The sequence below is a fragment of the Anas acuta genome, chromosome W, assembly GCF_963932015.1.
Source record: "Anas acuta chromosome W, bAnaAcu1.1, whole genome shotgun sequence".
NCBI lineage: Eukaryota > Metazoa > Chordata > Aves > Anseriformes > Anatidae > Anas > Anas acuta.
In genome coordinates, this window is record NC_089016.1 from 29,720,491 (window position 1) to 29,740,165 (window position 19,675).

Consider the following 19,675-nt stretch of genomic DNA (forward strand, 5'->3'; position numbering starts at 1 on the left):
AAGTTTCTTTCCTTTCATTGTTTCCTTTGTTTTTTGAAGGGAGCTTAATTAGTTTGCCTGATAAGAAGATATGCATTTGTATTCAGCCTCAGCCACAAAACTTGACAGTGGGAGATGCTTTGGTATTAGAATGCAGAGCTGTTGGAAACCCAATTCCTCAATATCAGTGGTTCAGGAATGGATTTCCCTTGGCAAATGGGAGCAAAAATGTCTACATGGTAAGTTACTGCAGAGTGCTCTTGGGGGGTTAATATGTAATCACCTTTAGCTTATCACATAAAGCTTCCTTGAAGAAAATAACTTCTTCATAGCCTTGATAACCTTTTATGCAAATACAGTTTCTAAGTAGCCATCCTGTTTTGTTACTCAAATGCCAATATGGCTCTGAGGCTCCAGGGTGCAGAATTGTAATCCTGAAGGTGTTTCAGGTGGTGGTCATGGGGTGGACAGCTACATTGTATTTTGAATTAGAGAGATTTATTTACATAACAAAGATTAAGTACCAGTAAAAGTGAAACCTTGTATTTCTATCCCAGACTGCAAAGCTCTGTGATTTGTAAGAGCTGCTAGAGTTAATGCTTATAGTATCTCAGGCCTGTTAGGTGGATTTGCACTCTTTCTTCAATTCCTGAAAGCATTTCTAGAATGCATGCTGTTCAGCTTTCTGTAGAATGAGGGTATCAGAAAATTGCGGATTTGTTTAGGTTTTGCTTTTAATTTTTACTGTTTTATCTGGGGGCCTGGGGCCTGGCAAGATGACTATGATTGTGCTCACATAGGTAACTTGTGTGGACATGGAGCATGGGGGAACATATTGGTGTCACGTGTTCAATGACCAGGAAGACCAAGACAGCAAGAAGATAGAAGTTGTTGTAGGTAAGGAGTTTTTCAGTTTGATAGAGGTCAGTTGATTTACCAATTTCTTCGCTATCACCAGAATTTGCTTTTCAGACTTCTAGTATTAAGCCAAGCACATAATCTTCTATATTTTTAGTGTATCTCTTTGTTAAAATAGTGTTGCTTACTGACAGCAAAGGCAGTTTTAAAGTTCTGTAAGTTATAAAGTGCTTTGGGTTTTTAAGGTAGCTAGCGTAGAAATGTTACCGCTTTTTGGCATTGCTAGTATGAATGTAGCTTGTCAACAGATGGTGAGCTGTTTTCTTTATATTTTTGTTTCTGACAACAGTTTAAACCTTGATTTCATTAACATCTTGTTAGTGATTTGAACTGTGTTACGCTGAGCTCTTTAGCAATTGGGGCAGGTGAGATTATTCACAGCAAGTGGAATAAATGGATATAACACTGTTTAGGGCGTGTGCATGTATTTGCAGTAAACTAAAGAAGAGAAGATCTGTTTATATAGCTTCTAGATTTATCTGGGACTACTATTGCATAATTCATATGAAAAGTTCTTTCCTATCCTAAGAACATTCTAGTACTGCTGAATTTTAGTAATAATTACTATACAGTATCACAGTCAGTGCTGAAAGATTTTTACTGCTGTAAAATGAGCCAGATTACAGAGAAGCTTGGAAGTGACTTTTTTCTTCCATTTTATGTGCAAACTCTCATAACTGAGAGCAATTGTCTTCCAATTTCCCCCCGCTTAAAACACAAGGAAGGAAATCTATGGCAGTGGAGTGCACAGAAGGTAAAGTAACTCTTTAGTTGTCAATCAACTTTTAAAGATTAATTATTGGGATGATGTATTACTAAGTGCATTGTTGAAAAGCATGTGTGGGTTAAGAGCTTCAGTGTGCTTTAAAACACTGATGCTTGATGTAACATTCCTTCTGCACGTGCTTCTCTCTTCTTTGCCTTGATAGCATGATCTAAAGCTTGGGGGGTGGGGGAGGAGGGAAAGCAAGATTTCTTCTGCAATATTCATTTTTGTACTGTTTTTGTGCCCTGCACTTACAATTTCTTTTAAAACACAAAAGGTGTTGAGATCTCTTTAGTTGGGCTCCAGGAAGCAACATCCTAGCAAGAAAAACTTGGTATGTTTAGGGACCTGGATAACCTTAAAGAGCTGAATAGAGCTAGTTCCACTGTCAGGTCTGTGTCGGCAAGATGTGTTGCCAGCAGCCTAATGGTTGATTTCCTTTCTCCTTTAAACTGCTACCACGGGGAAAGTTGTATAGTGACCTTTGTGTTGATGCCATCCATTAACTACTGAGACTCTTAAAGCCTGTAAAATTTACATAGTGGGGTATTGTACATAAAGATGTAAGGCTGCTTACAGAAGCCCCCCTGCCCTGCCCCAAGTTGACCTACCAGCACTGAAGGAAACAAATACATTTGTTTTGCAAGGCACTATAAACATCTCTTTACTCTTTTTCTTGGAATTAAGCTGCTGTGCAATGTTTCTTGTTCAATCTTTAACTGGAGCTGATGTTCCCCTTTAGCTCCTTTGTTAAAGGTTTGACATTGTGAGGGTGTTGTGTACTAGAACGTATGAGTAACACAAATTTCAGGGTCGGCCACTTCCACAGCATAGCTTCTGTGACATCTCTTTGAGCCTTAACATCCTTTCTGGCTTGGAGAGGTGTCTACATTACATGATGGAGCGCTGTGCAGAAGCCTACTACTTGTCTGTAATTCAACAAGCCTTTGAAGAAGAAGATAATCACTGTATTAACTGCTGGGGTCTGCACTCAAATTACAGTTTGCTTGGATGCAAGTTTGAAGGCCGGGTTGGATGGAGCTTTGTGCAACCCCATCTAGTGGGAGGGGTCCCTACCTGAGGCAGGGGGGATGGAATTAGATGATCTTTAAGGTCCCTTCCAACCCAAACCATTGTGTGATTTTAAGTTTGTTCTGCCACTAAGCTACATTAAAACACGTGCGAGTTTCACTTTAGTTAACTAGAGTTTCCCATGTGGATATGTGAGCCTGCTCTTGGGGCTTGAAAGATCTGCCTAGTGCTCTGCTGCGTGGAGCAGGCCTGTTCCAAGAGACCTCTGGTGCTTCGTGTAAATGATTTTTCTTTTCCATAGTTTCCAGTATTCTGAGAATAGATAGGTGAAACCTGTGATAATTTAGAGTGTTTGAAAAATATATCTGAAAATTATATCTTTCTAAATGTACATGGCCTTACAAAGTAAGACTTCTTGCTCAGCATGTTGCTTTTTAAGCAGTCCTTAAAACATCTATTTTTCGCATGGCATATTCTGACGTCTTGTTCCTTATTCATTCAAGCTGCTTGCATGCATGTGGGCCTGAGACGTAGTATGTTTCTACCTCTGTTTTCAGCTGTATTGTAATACCGTGTCTAGTATGCCTTAGTATGCTTCTATGATTCTAGTATTTTGATGCATGATTTTCTCTTCTGTGCATGTGCAATAAACATAAGAAAGTTAGATTTACAGAAATACAAAGCCAAAAATATTTTAGAAAGATAGCTTGTCTTCTAGTTTTTGACTTTAATTAATAATGGCATGACATAGATATATTAATTATATATGTATTAATAGCATATGTATTTTCGCATCTTGTTTAAACTATGAATTGGTGCATTTCTTCACAGAAGATCTAAGTGATCTTCAAAAAACAGGTAAGTGTTATGTTTTGAAAAGCTTTGATTTCACATCTTCATTTCATGTTACAATTCACTGAAGCCTAGCTCGGTTACAATATTTAGTTTACATTATTTGGATGTGTTTATAACCGGGGATTTATTAGTGACAGGTAGGGGCAGTACCACTTTCTGGTCCCAATAAACAAACTTGTAGATATGCAATGAACCATAGAGTTGCTGTTATCTTTTCAAAATCACACAAAGCTGCTCTTTTATACTGCATATGTACTTATGTAAATACAGAAGAAATTGTGTTTTGTTTTCTTGTCTGTGGCTTTGTTGGGCTGTAAGTTTTACTCTGTTGCTGCTTTTTCAGACGATTACAGTGAATGAAGTATAAGATGTCTGGCTGTCACCAATGATAGATGGATTTATGAAATAGACCAACTCAATGTTGGAGTGAGCTCATGTGACTTGAAGCCTGTTTGATATTTATTATAGAAACAAATTCTGAAATAATACCCTATCAGGGATTGTCTCTGATAGTGTTCCTAAAATATCAAATCACAGAAGTCATAATTTCCTGGGTTAGACATCAAAGATACGTTTACTTCTGCTAAGGCTTAGTCACTGAAAGATAGTTCAGTAGTGTTGTTGTGACATTTATCCAGAGTTAGGCTTTGCAGGGCATTGGCTTTACCATTCCTCTGTGAAGTACGAAATAAAAGATTTTGCACGTATCCAATTGTCATCTCTGCTACTATCTCCGTCTTATATATCTGCATTTCATTTGGAGAATATGAACTCTTTCAGACATTACTGAAAATGCTGACATACAGTTTGTAAAATTTAAAATAATACCACAAGTTTCTAATATTTCTTAATAAATAGGACTAGCTATTCATATCCTACTGGGGTATGTTTGCTATAGGTCAAAGAAATCAGGTAAATAACAGCAACAAAAAAGCATTTTTATTTTCTTAAAACCAGTGAAGAAATTAAGTTATTAAAGCCTTACTAGTAGACTGTTGCTGTATGGAACATGCAGATCATTTTCTGATGCTGACAACTATGATTGTACTTACTGATCATCTGTTCTTGTAATTGATTTCTTGCAGACCTACAGGAACAATCAAATGACAGACCTTTTGGTGAGTAGTTTTGTGGTTGTAATGAACACTTTTATTTCTTACCTAGGAGGTAATGTTGCTTCTGAATTTTGCTTCTTCTGTCATTGCTTATGAAATAACTTGTGAAATAGCTGCAGGGAGGAAGACGCCTGCATTTCTGTAGCCCTTTATAATGTTTGGTTGCCCTTTAAGCAGTATGCTGTGATGAAGGCACCAGATTTTCAGTGACTTGGTGGAGTGTCTATGACTTCTCACCTGTTTCAGTTTATGGTTACAAATTCCTCTGGCTGTGACCTTAACAGGTGTGTTACACCATTATTTTGAATACTTCTGTGGTTGGAGATCATGGCATTAGGGTGAAGTGAGTAAAGGGATTGGTGTTGTCTGCTAAGAGAGTATGTTGTGCCTGCAAACTCAGCTTCAACTGTGCACAGTGCTTGGAGGCATTGATCCTGAGCTGCAGCTTGCTGAGGTAGGTGGATAGGATATGTGTTTTGAAGAACAGTTGGTGGGGTTTTTTTAATCACACTCTTCACGTTGCATCATAGATTTGACTGTGGTCAGGTGAGTTGACTTCGTCAGTGCCAAACCAGGTGGAAGGGTTGCCAGACTATGTCAAAATCTTACTTCTCTCAGGCTCATCAGCATGAGGGGGAATGTAAGTGCAGTTCTGGCTCATCTTTTCTAAATTGTATAGCAAACTCACGCTTTTAAAAGTATTTTTCAACATCAGTCTTCTACTGTCACTATACATCTTTCTCTGCCATTAAAATAGTCCATGCTGTTCAAGACCTTGAAGGTTTTTCAGCTGTAAGAATGTTAAAAGCGAGTTGGGAATCTTGCTACAGGAATTGAAACGTTAGATGCTGAGGCTGTAGACAAAGGCTGTCTCCTGGTTAGTGGGGTTACTGACTCTGAAGCAGATTTGGGGCAGTCATATGATCCTATTTGCAACCAGAGCAGTAGGACAATAATTCCTTTTGGAGAGGAGAAGTAACAAATAAGCCAGAGGAGAAGTGCCTTACTTTGAATAAATGCCTTTCTGTACCTTGGTGTACAATTTTTGGATAAAAATGAGACTACCTACCAGCACTTCTGTCAATGTCAATTTTTTTTCTTTAGTTTCATAGCTGCTCTGTTTACTCGGGACAGAAATACAGCTGTGTTAAAATCAGCATGAATATATCTCAGGATATAAGAACATCGTTAGACTTCCCTCCCAGTTTTGTAAATTCATCTTCTCTCAGTTTTTAACTACAGCAACAGAAGAAGAGGCCCAGAGAAACGGGACCTTTTGTTTAGCAACCAAAGAAACCTTAACAAACAGAAAAAAATGACTTTTTACTTCTGACCTAAATAAAGTTTTCTGTTATTTAAGTAAAAGCTTCTACTTCAAACATACTATGTTTTAGCAAGATGTGAACGTAGGAATTGGGGATATGAAAGTGGTCTTTTGTGTGTGGTGGTTTTTTGTTTGCTTTGTTTTATTCTTAAGAAGCACAAGATTTTGTGAATCTGCAGGTTCCTTTCAGTTGTCATAATGCTGGCCTGAGGGGTGGGAGAGGTGGAATATAACCGGCCATACCTTTAGCAACTTGGCGTAAGAATTTCCATGTTTATTAAATTTCCTTCTGTATGGAGGAATTCAGTAATGGTGCTTTCAGGAAAAGTTAAAGAAATGACATATAGCCTTAGTGACTCACTTCTTGATAAATTATCCAGTCTTAAATGCCTCATGGTTCAAATATGTTGACTGTCAGAACATGCTGAAATGTTTGTTCTTTGAATGAGAATTGAGTTAGCTGTATCGCTGATACAGAATGACTTGCAAGTATTGTGCCTGAAGTGAGGTTGGATACTATTGTTGCTTTGGAATAAATTAAATTTTAGGTATTGAATCTAGGGAATACAACAAATGTGCTGCTGTTTTGTTTTTCCTTTGTCTTTGCAGCAACAGACAAAGTAGCTCTCTTAATTGGAAATATGAACTACTGGAATCACCCCCGACTCAAGGCTCCAATGGTGGATGTCTATGAATTGACCAACTTGCTAAGACAGATGGATTTCAAAGTTGTTTCTTTGCTGGATCTTACTGAGTCTGAGATGCGAAATGCTGTGGATGAATTTTTGCTTCTCCTTGACAGAGGAGTATATGGTAAGAACAAGTGGGATCCGTTCTGAAGTAGGTCAGTTTCATGACGTGAAACCCACAAACATCTTGTATCTACCTCTACCAGTTCCCTGTATGTGACAGTAAAACAAACTTCATTGCAAATAGTATGTATGTAGAGTGGGAAAAGTTAAACACACCCACCAGCATCCTTAGACTTTAGTTTAAAAACATTACTGTTACTTTATTATTGGAACAGATAAAATCTTTGAACTTTTTTCTTTAACCACACCTAAAACTGCAGTGTACTTCTGTGTTCGATACTATCAGTGTGTTTGTCTGCCAACAGCTGCTGCATCTGTGTAGTGTGTTTGACAATGTACTCTGCAGAAAATACGCATTTCTGCTAATCTTATAAGCAAGAGCAAGTGTTGTGTCTTCCGTTTTATTGTGTTACAGCTAAGAGCTTGTAGCAGAGTAGTCAAAAATGTGTAACTGCAATATGCAAGACTACGTGTAGTCCTGAACAGCAGTCCGTGCTGCTCCAAAGAGATCTTTTAAATACCTTCTTCTTAAACACCTTCTCTGTCCTCCTTCCCCCTTTCCTGTGCCTACAAGTTACTGTTGGTTAAGGTTGACCAGCCCCTTGGTGTGTTCAGGCTCCTAGTTTGCATTTCTGCTGAGGAAGTGGGGAACAGCCAGCAGTACAGCATGCAGTATGTTCTGAGCTTGCTCATGGGACTGGGACCTTTCTGTTCATACTCTGTCTTTCTACTGGCTGTCTACAGACTGCTCTTTACTTCTGGACTTCCATCCTTCTGGAGCTCTTTGGGAGGGGCTGCTGTGCTCTCTTAGTCCTTGCTCACCAGATCTTTAAAGAACAGAGGAAGAGATGTGCTTTTCTCTGCCTTGACAGACAGTAAGCTGCACTCTGATACCAGGTGTGTTGGGAGTCGGGGGGGAAATCATGTTTTGTTCTTTCTGCCAAGTTTTCAGGTTAAGTAGAAATCCTTATTTTTTGGATTGCAGGTTTCTTTCAGTTGTCATGATACTGGCCTGGCAAGCACAGACTTTTTCATAAAGTCTTAAAGAGGGAGTGAAAAAGTTCTCCAAACCTGTATTTCTACTCCAAACTCAGATACAGCTATTGTTTCACATCTTTGTGGATAGTCTGAATGCAGAGTGTTTTCTGTGCACGTTATGTGGGAAACTTAACATGCAGTTACACTGCTTAACCAGGCAACAGCCCTCTAAATTGCACCATCACTTTAATAATTGTTCTGCAACATCTTATCAATATTGGTTTAAGTTACAGGAGTAAAAATTAAGCATACTGAAAGGTGTGTGTTTAACACATCTCTCTTTTTTTCCCCTATGTTCTTGTTAATTGGAGTCACATTTATTTATAAGATACCTGTAACATAATATTAATAAGAATTTTAAGCTGTCCTCTACATATTGTGTAGCAGTTGCTTTCTTCTTGGATGAAGACTAACCAATCAAGTCTGATACATGTTGTGCTGGTATGCACTGATTCTTAGATGATTAGGCAAGACAAAGAATTTATGAATAAACTTTGAGAGAGAAAGCACAAGGTTGGAACCAGTGGCTGTGCTGGCTGGGACATGATGGAATTGATCCACTCAGCAAAAAACCTTGATGCCTTAGGTGGAAAAGGCCTAGAATGACACAACTTGAATTGGGAAAAAAAAAAAAAATTGTTTTGGTGGGCTCTGAGGAGTGTGCTGCTGAATCTCCCTATCTTTGTCATTTTTTCTAAATGCTGTTTGCATAAATAACTGTAGAAATCCTTTAGAACAGAGATCAGAAAGCTCATCCAATTGTACTGTTTAAATTGCAGAATTTTTATAGTAATATCCAGACAAGAAAACATTGTTCAATTCTTTTTTGTAACACAAGGTCAAGTTATTTCTTAGTATGACTTTTTAAATGGTGTGTTACCTGATGCTCTGTGCAGAACTGGATGATCTGACATTTGGGCATTTACATCGGAGCCAAAACTCGTATGATATGGGGACTAATTATGGCAGTAAAGTTTAGTAGACTTTCTGGTAGCTGTTTTTGGTTTTGTACCCTGGGGGACAGAGGGGCTCATGCATTTGAGTGAGCTTTTAGATTCTTGCACCTTCTTTTTTTTTTCTGTAATTGTTGACAAGAATTTAGAAAATAAAGTACTGAAAGGCATTAACAAGTTTCTCACCAGCAACATATGAAAGCTCTTATAAGCCATGTTTTGGCAGTTATATTTTCCCAGCAAGTTGATATTTCTGAAAGAAAAGCAGAGTGTACTTTCAGTAGTGTTTGACAATAACTACGTTGTGATCGCTTTGTTCTTTCTGGATAGTGTCTACTAATGTCTTAAAGCATAGAAAAGATGCTGTCAGGGCACAAATAGATGATGATTTATTGCATTTTTAGTGGGCATAGCTCCAAACAGAAGCATAGCAGATACTCCTGCTCAGTCCTTGTTACACATACTCGTGATGCCTAGTATGACATTGGGTAATTGCTGCTTAGTGCCAGGAAACTGGCATTTCAGATATTGTTCCTTAAGAGCAAGACTAGTAAACAACATGATGATGATGGTCTCCTCTAATGCCTTAGTTTATGTTGTATTAAATGTAATGTGCAATTAGTATTCTATCCTATGAAGGACAAAAGCATGAACCTATATATTTTAAAGACTAAAAATAGTTTGGCTTTTTTCTTTAAAAAAAAAAAAAAAAAAAGCTGCTGATATCACTTAAACGCTGACGTCTGTGAGGAACTTGAGCCTACTTAAAATTGTTGCGCCAAAGTGTCTAATGAGGCCCTCCAAACATGTTTGCTTACTCTGGGTATGCAGAGGTTTATTTCTGATCTTGAGCTCAACAGATTAACTGTTGAAGGTACTTAGCAAAAAAAAAAAAAAAAAAAAAAAACATGCTGCATTTATCCCCTCAAGGGAAAAATAAAAATAATAAAAAAAAAGAAACGTAGTTATTTCTGAAATATTCCTATTCATTGGGAAAAGGCTCTGATACATTGGGTTCCTGCCCTTTCCAATACTTTTTCTACTGCAAAAAGACGGCATGTGTCTCTATATTCAGTTTGTTTCAGTAGGATGAAGGTCAAGGCACTTCTGCTTGCTTGACTTCGTGTTCCGAGTGCTCTATAACAACAAAAAATTCCTCCTGCACAGATGGTGTTGAGGACAGCTGTCCCAAAGCTGAGAATGGAAATGGCACGAATCTGTGGTGCGTTATCCAGGTATTTTGTAGCTCTGGGTGCTTGTCTTTGCTCCTGAGCTTTTTTGCTGGCTGACGGGTGCTTATTTGCAGCTGCCATTCAGAGTGTGCTACAGGAGCCTCGCCGAGCTGATGTGAAGGAAACAGCCCTCAGGGTGCTTGCAGTCACATAGAGTAAAAACTTCAAGTTGGCATCAATTTTTTTCTCTCTCTGGTATTGTAAAGACAACATGGTATTCTTAGCATAGGGTCCTGTGAGAATGGAGCTGTGACTGCTGCAGCACAAACTCCACCGGCAGCAGGCAAAAAGCTGAGGAAAGCTGGAGGTCAGCAGCTAGAGCGGTGACTGGGTTGGTGCTGTCTGGTGCAGGCGTCTTGGCCACTGCTCCCATGAGGTGAGCCAAGTCCACGTGCCATCGATTGAGTTGGGCAGATCTGGTGCTGGGTTTCCATAGTCCTTTAGCAATTATTTCCTTGTTTCGTAGGACAGGTGCATGTGTATGTTGTTACTTACCGTCTGCATTCAAAGGGATGGCAAGTCCTGTTGTCAGGAAGCCATCCCACAGCGGACTTTGATTTGCCCTCATTGAACGTAATCTGTGGGACATGTTGGAAAAAGGTAACTTTTAGGTGCGGGGAATTGTACTGTTGGGATTTTATTGCTTCATCTATAATATATTCCACTGGTCCATATCCGCTGTTCCTTTCTAACTGTTTTTTTAATTAAAGAAAGCAAGTTATTAACTTCATTGTTAGGAAGCAAAACAATCCAAAGAGGAAGCAATGGGAACATAAGTAAATATTCTGTTTTAACATAGCCCCAACTGATTAATTTGGGCTTGAAAAACTTAAATCGAAGTATTTCAAAGATGTTAGCTTTGTGTTTTTTCTGCATTTTTTTCTTGATTTAACATGGTTTATCTTCAGTTTTTGCAAGGTTTACTGATATGTTCTTAAATTTAAGACACTTGTTTCTTTCAGTCAGTCCAATTACTTAACTAACACATGCTCAGATATATAATCTCAAATATATCCTCAATTTAGGTCCAGATCCAAACTCTGTGGAAAAGAAATATAGGAGTCCCTTTCACTTAAGGTGTGACACGAGATCATTGATGGTGGCGCTTCATTTTTAACTTGTTTGAAACTAATGTTTTAATGACACATTTAAAATTCTGTGCCCTTTAGACATTTATAACAGTTTGAGTTAATTAAAAGGTCATTTTCCAAGATGCTGGCAGGTGAATAGCCATTAAGCTCTTGAAGTGAAGCCTTAAGTCCTGGAGTTTACCTTGTATGCACTTGCTTGCTGCTTATCTTGCCTATGCAAGTTTCCCATAAAAAGAAATTGAGCACTGCTGATTGAATGGAGCAGTTAGCAAGGTCTTGGCATAGGTGCTAATGACTTGAGAGCTTAAAAGTAAAAGAAAACGCAAGGCTTAGTTTGAAGGGATATAGTTATATCGTGGTATTCCTTTACAGGACGTGCAGGGCTGTGCAAGAGAAGTATTTTCAGTTGCTGTAGCTATCAGTAATGAAAAGGGAGAGCATGTGGCATGCCTACCTACGCAAGCTGACTTGAATATTGATCTTTTAGTATGTTAAGGTGAGGCTCGTTTTTAGTAAATATTCAAGTTCTATTGTGATACAAATTTCACAGCTGCTTTTAGTAAGAATAAAGGCATAACAAGACCATGTCTACAGTTAGCAAAAATTGTCATGTCTGCGCTGACTTTGATTTAGTTGCAGTGCTATGTACTAATTGAATATCTGACCCATGGACTGCTTTGTATAGATAAATAAAAACTCCTCTTAAAAAATGAAACTTGTTGATAAACAAAAACAGCACTGGAAACAGACAACAGGAAAATTTCATTGAACAATACAAGCTTCTGGCATGTTTTGGCAGAAGTCATTAATTCCAAGATAGCCTAATTTTACTGCAAACTGATGTGACCTTAATGTTTCATGTTTTAATTCATATATGGATTAAATCTAATTTATAGATTGTAGTTCCTGCTTCAGAATTACAAAAAGCTTTTTTAATTACATGGTTTATTTTCTTTATATAAAATTGTTGTGTGCTTTTTGAAGATTTTTAAATCTTCAAAACTACTGTAGCCTTATGTATTGACACGTGAAGATGATTGGAGGATAATTTGCTGTGTCTAGGAAATAATTTCTTTGTATAACAGGAGTTATGGGTTCATGCAACTGTGAAGAGATATAAATGTCATCAAATAAAAGAGCTGTTGGTAATTTGGTAATACAGATGTGCTCTGGAATCCTATCAAGTATAACCATGGAGTAATACTTCTTTCCCTATAAATATTAAAAAAAAATAAAAAATCTGTCATAGTGTAAAACATATATTTCTTTCTTTCTTTCTTGTTAAACTAATTTTAAGACTTGCCAATGATAATAGTAAGCTTAAAAAGAAAAGAGAATAGTTTTAAAGGTGGCAGTTTTTTTCTTCTACAAAAAAAAAAAAGTCCAACCAAACTGTTCAGGGTTATCTTTTCCGTCTGTAAAATCTGCACTGACTCTTAGCTACACAAAGCTTTGTAGTTGCACATGTGGAGAAGCTGTTTTACAGTTGGCGCAGTTCCTTGCTTATGTCTGTGAGTTATATATAGTAGATAACAGATTATTTCTGTTAGAGGTCATAACTCTACTTAAAACACTTTAAGAGTATTTAGCTATCTTTATTTGTGTGATTGATATAAATATCTAATCGATTCTGTTTCATGAGTTGAAAATTGCTGTGTTTTTTTTTTTTTAACTTCTCTGCACATTGTGAAATTGATGTTACTTTTTTTTTTTTTTTTTTATCTCCTCCTCTTCCTTCCTGTTTTAACAAAGGCATAGTGATACCAAAAAACCTACTTGGAGTATCTTGAAGGATCTTAATGTCCCTCAGACGCATAGTGTGCATGAAGTTTTTTAACATGTTAAAATTGATGGGAATGTTGCAGTGTACTCTTGAGCTGTGTTTTCAGTTAAATCTGTTTGATCTCTCAGGTTTGTTGTACTATGCTGGCCATGGCTATGAAAACTATGGAAACAGTTTCATGGTTCCTATTGATGCTCCAAATCCCTACCGATCTGCAAACTGTCTGTGTGTACAAAACATCCTCAAATTAATGCAGGAAAAAGAGACGGGGCTCAACGTATTCCTGTTGGATATGTGTCGGAAAAGGTATAGTTTAATCTAATAGTTCATGAATACTGAGAAGTGTTGTTAAACGTTTGAGGGGTGTTTCTGGTTTGTGATAGATGGGGAGAGAGTATAATGATAGTAGTTTCAGGAACCAGCTGTGAAGTTCAGTTTATTCACTGCAGTAAGAGATTAAAATGCAGCTTACTTTTAAAATGAATGAATGAAACTGAACATTTGCTTTGGGAAAATAGCAAAGGATCTTGAGGGAAAGCTGGACTTCAAGCTTAAGAGAAATCTTTAATCTGGGCTGAGTATACACTGTTCTCAAACGTTCCTGGTTCTGAAAATCTGTGGTGTGCACCTGAGCTTTTTTTTTTAAAGTCAATAGAATTTATTCATAGGCTTATTTTGTCTTTGGCCTTGGATGGATATATGAAGCTGGGGACTAGACTTTCCATTTCCATGTGCAGATGCTTGCCTCTTGATTTAAATTACATCTTTTTCTTCCCTTTTTTTTTTTTGGTGGTGGTTTAAAAATTATAAAGCATCAGTGTGACTAGATAAAAGTGAAATTAGGCATCTTAAAGAAGAAGAATGACCCTTCTCCCCTTGCATCATTAACCATCTTTATCATTACAGGAAGGAAGGAGAATCCATATGATCAAAGGCATGTTAATTTGACAGAAGGGCTCAAGTGAACTACTTATTTTAGAACTCTTAAGAGGCATGAATTTGGTGGACTGCTTTTATGCTGGGGATGTTGTATCTTTATTTAGAAATTAAAAATCAACTGGCTCATCAATTTTTTCTAAACAAAGTACTGTTTTCTTGACATGTTCAGAGAATACTATGCCCTATTAAACTTGCACTTGAAATTAGCTCTTCAGTCAGCACCTCTGAATTTGGTCGCTATGGAATGTTTCATAACGGAAAATTGCTAGTGCTTTAATGTTTGTGGAGCTTTTAAACTTCACTGCTAATGAAATGGCAGTGACCCAATTCAGCTTCACAATCTGCTGTGCGATTAGCTACATAAGCCTCATGTTAACTGTGCGGACACCACCATGTTTTGAAAGACAGAATTAATATAGTTTATGTTATAACCTGAAGTGGCTAGTTACAAGACGTTTTTGCAGAGATTTTAGCCAAACTAGCACTGTATTGCTTAATATATCATTCCCTCGTATAGTTAACGTGATGTTTGACTGACTCTTTGAATTCTCTCCATGGAGAGTGTTGATGGTGCTGCTTTTGTCTAGAAGGAGTGACTAGAACTGTGGGAGAAAAATAATGTTTCTAAACTATGCTGGTTTGGTATTTTGAACAACTATGGAGTTGGTTACTATTATTATTTCTCAAAATATTATTTTGTTTCCTCTTATTGCAGAAATGAATATGATGATACTATCCTTATCTTAGATGCTCTGAAGGTTACAGCCAACATTGTTTTTGGATACGCCACGTAAGGAAACTTTTCTCCTGCTGTGCTGCAGATATTTTGAAGCCAGAAGATATCACTGAGATTGTGTAGCTAATCTTTTACAGAAAATACCAACTGTTCTGTTAAGGGACTGATAACTTGTATTGGTATCTGTATCCTCAGACTACCTTTTTGACTTCATTCTTTGAATGATTCCATGGTCTACTGATCATGGATATCCATACGTATTCCTGGTATTTAATGTTCCTATTCAGGTGTAAGGGAGTGCCAGTGAGAGAACTGCATTCAGCAAATCAGAAACTACTGGACAATTTTTCTGATTATTTTTAATGGCTACTTGTAGGAATTCTCTAATTATCTGAATACTATTTATTAGAGATTTTAAAAGCACACAGAATGAAAAAGCAAATTTTACCCTCAAGCCTATAATGTTTGTGCTGATGGGGAAGTGGGAGTTTTGTCTTGTGTGTTCCTAATGGTGCTTACCAGTCTGTGCACTTGTATAGGAAGTCACGTACTGTTGAGGGACTGATTAACTTTAACCTACTTACTGTACCCTCTGCAGTTATGTCTCCTCTGCAAATGCAAGTTAAATTTATATTAAAAAATGTATACGTATATATAAGACAAATTAATCAGTTTTTAGAAGAGTGGCATATAGACTGTTCCTGCTTTTTTTGCTTCATCTAGGTGTAACACATAGTTACACCTGCAAATGAAGCTACTTGAAGAGGTTACTTTGCAGATATCTGTATAACCTCTTGCTATTAGTTTTCAAATGGTGTGAAATACCTATTGAACAGAAATAGTCAAGAGCTTTAGTGAAGTCTTCCATGAGCATTTCAAGCCTCTCACATAAACAGCTAATATTGCCTCTGGTCTATGGCTTGGTTGTAAGTGAAATCTTCCCAGGATGAGTTGCTTGCAAATGAAGAGCAGGTTGACCATAAACCTGCTGTATAAGGGCTTCTTTCTCCCACTCCCAAATGTTATTCCTTTTGCCTTCATGTCGATCTTAGTCACACAGCTGTTGCAGTGTGTTGTGTTTTGTTTTGTTTTCCCCTTGTCACTGGTTATCTTGTAGGTGCCAGGGAGCAGAAGCTTTTGAGATTCAGCAGTCAGGGCTGGCCAATGGAATTTTCATGAAGTTCTTGAAGGAGCGTCTGTTAGAAGACAAAAAGATTACTGTACTGCTTGATGAGGTTGCAGAAGGTGAATTGCAGCTTACTACACTAGTCAATTCTTACTAAAAACTTATTTGCTTAACTGTCATTCTTCTCATGGCAAATGTTACACTACTTTAGCTCTGCCTGCATCCGTTTTCCCTGTGCTTCTCCAGATGTTGTGTCTCTTACTGCTTAGTCTGTGCTTTCAGATTAATGTCCCATGCTGTAAATATCCTGATGTGTGACATTATCTTATGCTTGAGCTTAGAGTGCAAAGACTGATTTCACAGAGGAGAGCATGATGGCAGCTTCTGTTGGAATTTGGAGTGGAAGTCCTTCTCCCAGCAAGTAAACAGGAGGGTGAGGAGGGAGATAATATAGAAGGCAGATAAGTCCTGTGTTAAGAAATAGAACTGGCAACCTCTAAAAGATCTGAGGACTGCACTAAACAAAATACAAACGCAGTACATAGTGTTCCCACTGCTTGAGAGTTCCAGCTGCTCAGAAGAAGTGTGTCTGCACTGGTTGTTTCAGTCAGCTTGTGTGTGTGCATCTGGTAGCATGAGGAAAAATCACGTCAGGCAATGAGACAACTGCTGTGAGTATTACCAGATGCTGGGTATTAGTGAGTGCAGTGGTACACTGGTGATACTCACATTAAAAGTGCTGTATGTAAATGAGGAACAGTGTTTGCACAGCATCAAGGCCTTCTCTGTTCCTGACTCTGCTCTGCAGTGAATAGGTTCAGGGGTGTGCAAGAGGTGGGGAGCGGACACAACTGGGCAGATGACCTGAGCTAACCAAAGAGATATTCCATACCATATGCAGTGACGCTTAGCAATAAGAGGGAGGAAGAGGTTTAGGAAAGTTAGCTATCTTTTGCTTGGGAACTGGCTGGGCATTGGTCTACACAGGGGTGGTGGTAAGTGAGTGCCTTTGTATCGCTTCTTTTTTTTTTTTTTTTTTTTCCTCTTTCCACTTCTCCTTCCCTTATCAAACATGTTTTATTTTTTATCTCAAGCTTTCTTGCTTTTGTGCTTCTTTTCCTTCTCCCTTGTCCCACTGGAAGTGGGTGAGGGAGGGAGTAAGCAAGCAGTTGTGTGGTGCTTGGCCATCTACCAGGGCTAATCCACAACATCTTATGACTAAATAACTGAAAGGAATACTTCTGAAACTACAAGTTGGTATCAAAGTGTTCATAATGTCATAACCATAGCAGCTATGCCACTGCTACATTGTATAGTCAATTTATTTAGAATTTCAGCAGCAATGATCTTGAGAGAAACTATGCATCTTGTTTTTAGATATGGGCAAGTGTCACCTTACCAAAGGCAAACAAGCTTTGGAGATCCGCAGCAGTTTGTCTGAGAAAAGGGCATTAACTGATCCCATTCAACAAACCATATCTTCTGCAGAGTCTATGGCACGGAACCTACAGTGGGCTAAAGCTCATGGTATGGTATGATCTACCTTTAGGTGATACTACTTGAATGGTGGGAATGTCGTATTAGGATGTTACATCACTAGAACTAAAATAGTTCCCTCGAAAATAAGAGGATGTACATTCTTTATAATCTCTAGTCCATAAGCCATAATTCTGAATAGAAATTGAAGAAATTCAAGTTCATATCTTGATTTTCATTAGTGTGTTCAGATGTTAGAATTTTTTGTGTTGTGAACCTGAAGTTTTTCGTGCTGTCACATTCAAAGTTTATTATAAAGCTATCTCTGTGTCTCCTGAATATAGGATACTGTATTAACCTTACTGATTTGATTACAGATACATAAACATATTCTTGGGTCAGTATTCTATGTATGTAGCATTAGATGTTGCCTTGCTAGTTGCATGGTGTTTGGAAAGAAAGCTTGGAATTGAAAGATTGGAAAGAAGTTGAAAAGTCAGCTCTATGGCAATGTTAGTCAGTTACCTTCTGATACTGCATCTAGTAAACAATATTGCTGCCAGGTTAGCTTCTAAGAGTTGCTTCTGCGTGACTATGTAAGCAATAGGTAGAGGGAGTACACAAGGAAAAGGTCTGTATCTTCTAAAGTTCTTTAATATTCCCAAAGAGTAATAATAGAAAATACATATTTCTATTTAGAATGTAATGATGTGTTGTTTACTTGCAGAGCTTCCAGAAAGTATGTATCTCGAATTCAAATGTGGTGTTCAGATTCAGTTGGGGTTTGCAGCCGAGTTTTCCAATGTCATGATAATCTACACGCGAATAGTAAAGAAGCCACCTGAAATAGTAGTTTGCAGAGCCTACGTTACAGACTTCGCACTTGTAAGTGCTTTCTGTAGGTGTCTTGGTGTGATCTCCCTCCTCTGAAGCTGAAAATTGTCAGGTCTGTCCATGTCAAGCTGCACCTTTTGTAATAAAGTGAATCTAAAATATTGAAACCAGGTGCTTACATGACTGTCTCTGTACATATACAGCAACACATTTTTATATATTTTTATATGTGGTCATCTTTTTCAAAGTCACCTTTTTATTGTCATTATAACATTAGGTAGTTACATTTAATTGAGTGAGTTAAATGTCAATAGCTTCTTTTTGGGCCTACGGCACATCTACCTTGCAATACAAGGTTTCTTAGAATTTAGTGTTTTCTTTACAGCTGGGTGATCTTTCTGGTTCCATTGATGTTACTCAGCTCAGTGCAGTAAGGTGAAGGATAAGAGTAAAACTGAAAGTTCCTTAGGTGCAGGAAACCTTTTCTGGTGTTTAATAAACAGAACACTTTTGATGCTTGGTGAAGAAAACATTTCAGTTAATGTGCATAATAAAGATGTGTCTGTAGCCCACAGAATTGCTGTTACGGTACTGTACTTCAGCTGATTTCAAAGGAATCACCAGCAGAAGAGGGTAACCTAAATAAATAACCTCTTCTGCCTGTGACTAATAGTGGCTTCAGCAGCTTTTGCAAGTAATCCAAGATGGGTGTTCTTTCCTTTTAAGAAGAAGCAAATGTTGACTTCATAAAAATAAATGCTCCTAACTGTTCTATGAACTACAAGTTCTGTACCTTTAGATGAGTTATCATTTCTTTCTTGCAATAGGACCTGGATGTGGATCCTAAAGAGGCCAATAAAGGAACTCCTGAGGAAACTGGAAGCTATTTAGTATCAAAGGACCTTCCCAAACACTGCCTCTACACCAGGCTAAGTTCACTCCAAAAACTAAGGGTTAATATAAATTGTTCCTCGCAAGTTTGTTCAGATAGCATAGATTAATCATGTTGCTTTGCAGTTCTATTGGGTTGGCTGTGTATTGTTTGCATGGTAGGTAACAGGTTCTGGAGACATACGCAACATACCAGATTTAAATCCTAGCTACTTAGAAGGGAGAATGACTAACAGCAACACTTAGTGACTATAACTAGTTCCTCCACTGTAAAATAAAAGCCAGAGAATCAATGCATGTGCAATCCCAATGCCATTGTGCAAGGCACTTTGTATTTTCTAGGATTGTGCTGAACTTTGACAAGATGATTATTTTTATGATCATCATCTTGTGCACATTGTGGAAATGTTCCTGTGCCTTGTAGTACAGTAAGAGTGTGACCTGAAACATAGCTGCATCTTACAGTTATGAGAAGGAGATAAAAATGTTACATATTTCTATTCCAAGTTGTGTTCTTGGATGAGGCTTTTGAAAGGTTCTCACTTCAGCATGCTGTGGCACTGTTAAGTTTATCTTTTGTATCTTTTATTTATGAACATCTTATCTGGACATGGCTAGGTATCTTTTCTTAAATGCTTCTGGCAGGTGTTGTAATAAAAATGCTTCTAGAAATAAAGACTGTCAGGTGGACAAGTATTAAGCAGATCAGGAGGTCTTCAGTAAAGTTCTGAGGTGTCCTTAGCCAGTAAAGGGGACAAAGTTTAATTTTACTCTG

At 37.8% G+C, this 19,675-nt stretch overlaps 1 protein-coding gene across 6 annotated transcripts in view; it reads left to right on the plus strand.

Annotated features, from left to right (window-relative positions):
• Positions 1-19,675, plus strand: part of MALT1 (MALT1 paracaspase) — a 30,209-nt gene that overhangs the window by 6,724 nt on the left and 3,810 nt on the right. The window contains exons 5-16 of one of the 6 annotated variants that reach the window (XM_068665162.1): positions 40-218; positions 780-876; positions 1,580-1,651; positions 3,527-3,553; positions 4,636-4,668; positions 6,599-6,802; positions 13,027-13,204; positions 14,553-14,627; positions 15,691-15,818; positions 17,077-17,226; positions 17,903-18,060; positions 18,837-18,962. In XM_068665162.1, coding sequence (XP_068521263.1) covers positions 40-218; positions 780-876; positions 1,580-1,651; positions 3,527-3,553; positions 4,636-4,668; positions 6,599-6,802; positions 13,027-13,204; positions 14,553-14,627; positions 15,691-15,818; positions 17,077-17,226; positions 17,903-18,060; positions 18,837-18,962 — 1,427 coding nt within the window. The remainder of the gene's footprint in view (positions 1-39; positions 219-779; positions 877-1,579; positions 1,652-3,526; positions 3,554-4,635; positions 4,669-6,598; positions 6,803-13,026; positions 13,205-14,552; positions 14,628-15,690; positions 15,819-17,076; positions 17,227-17,902; positions 18,061-18,836; positions 18,963-19,675) is intronic. The other 5 variants (XM_068665165.1, XM_068665164.1, XM_068665166.1 and 2 more) reach the window with 5 other exon arrangements.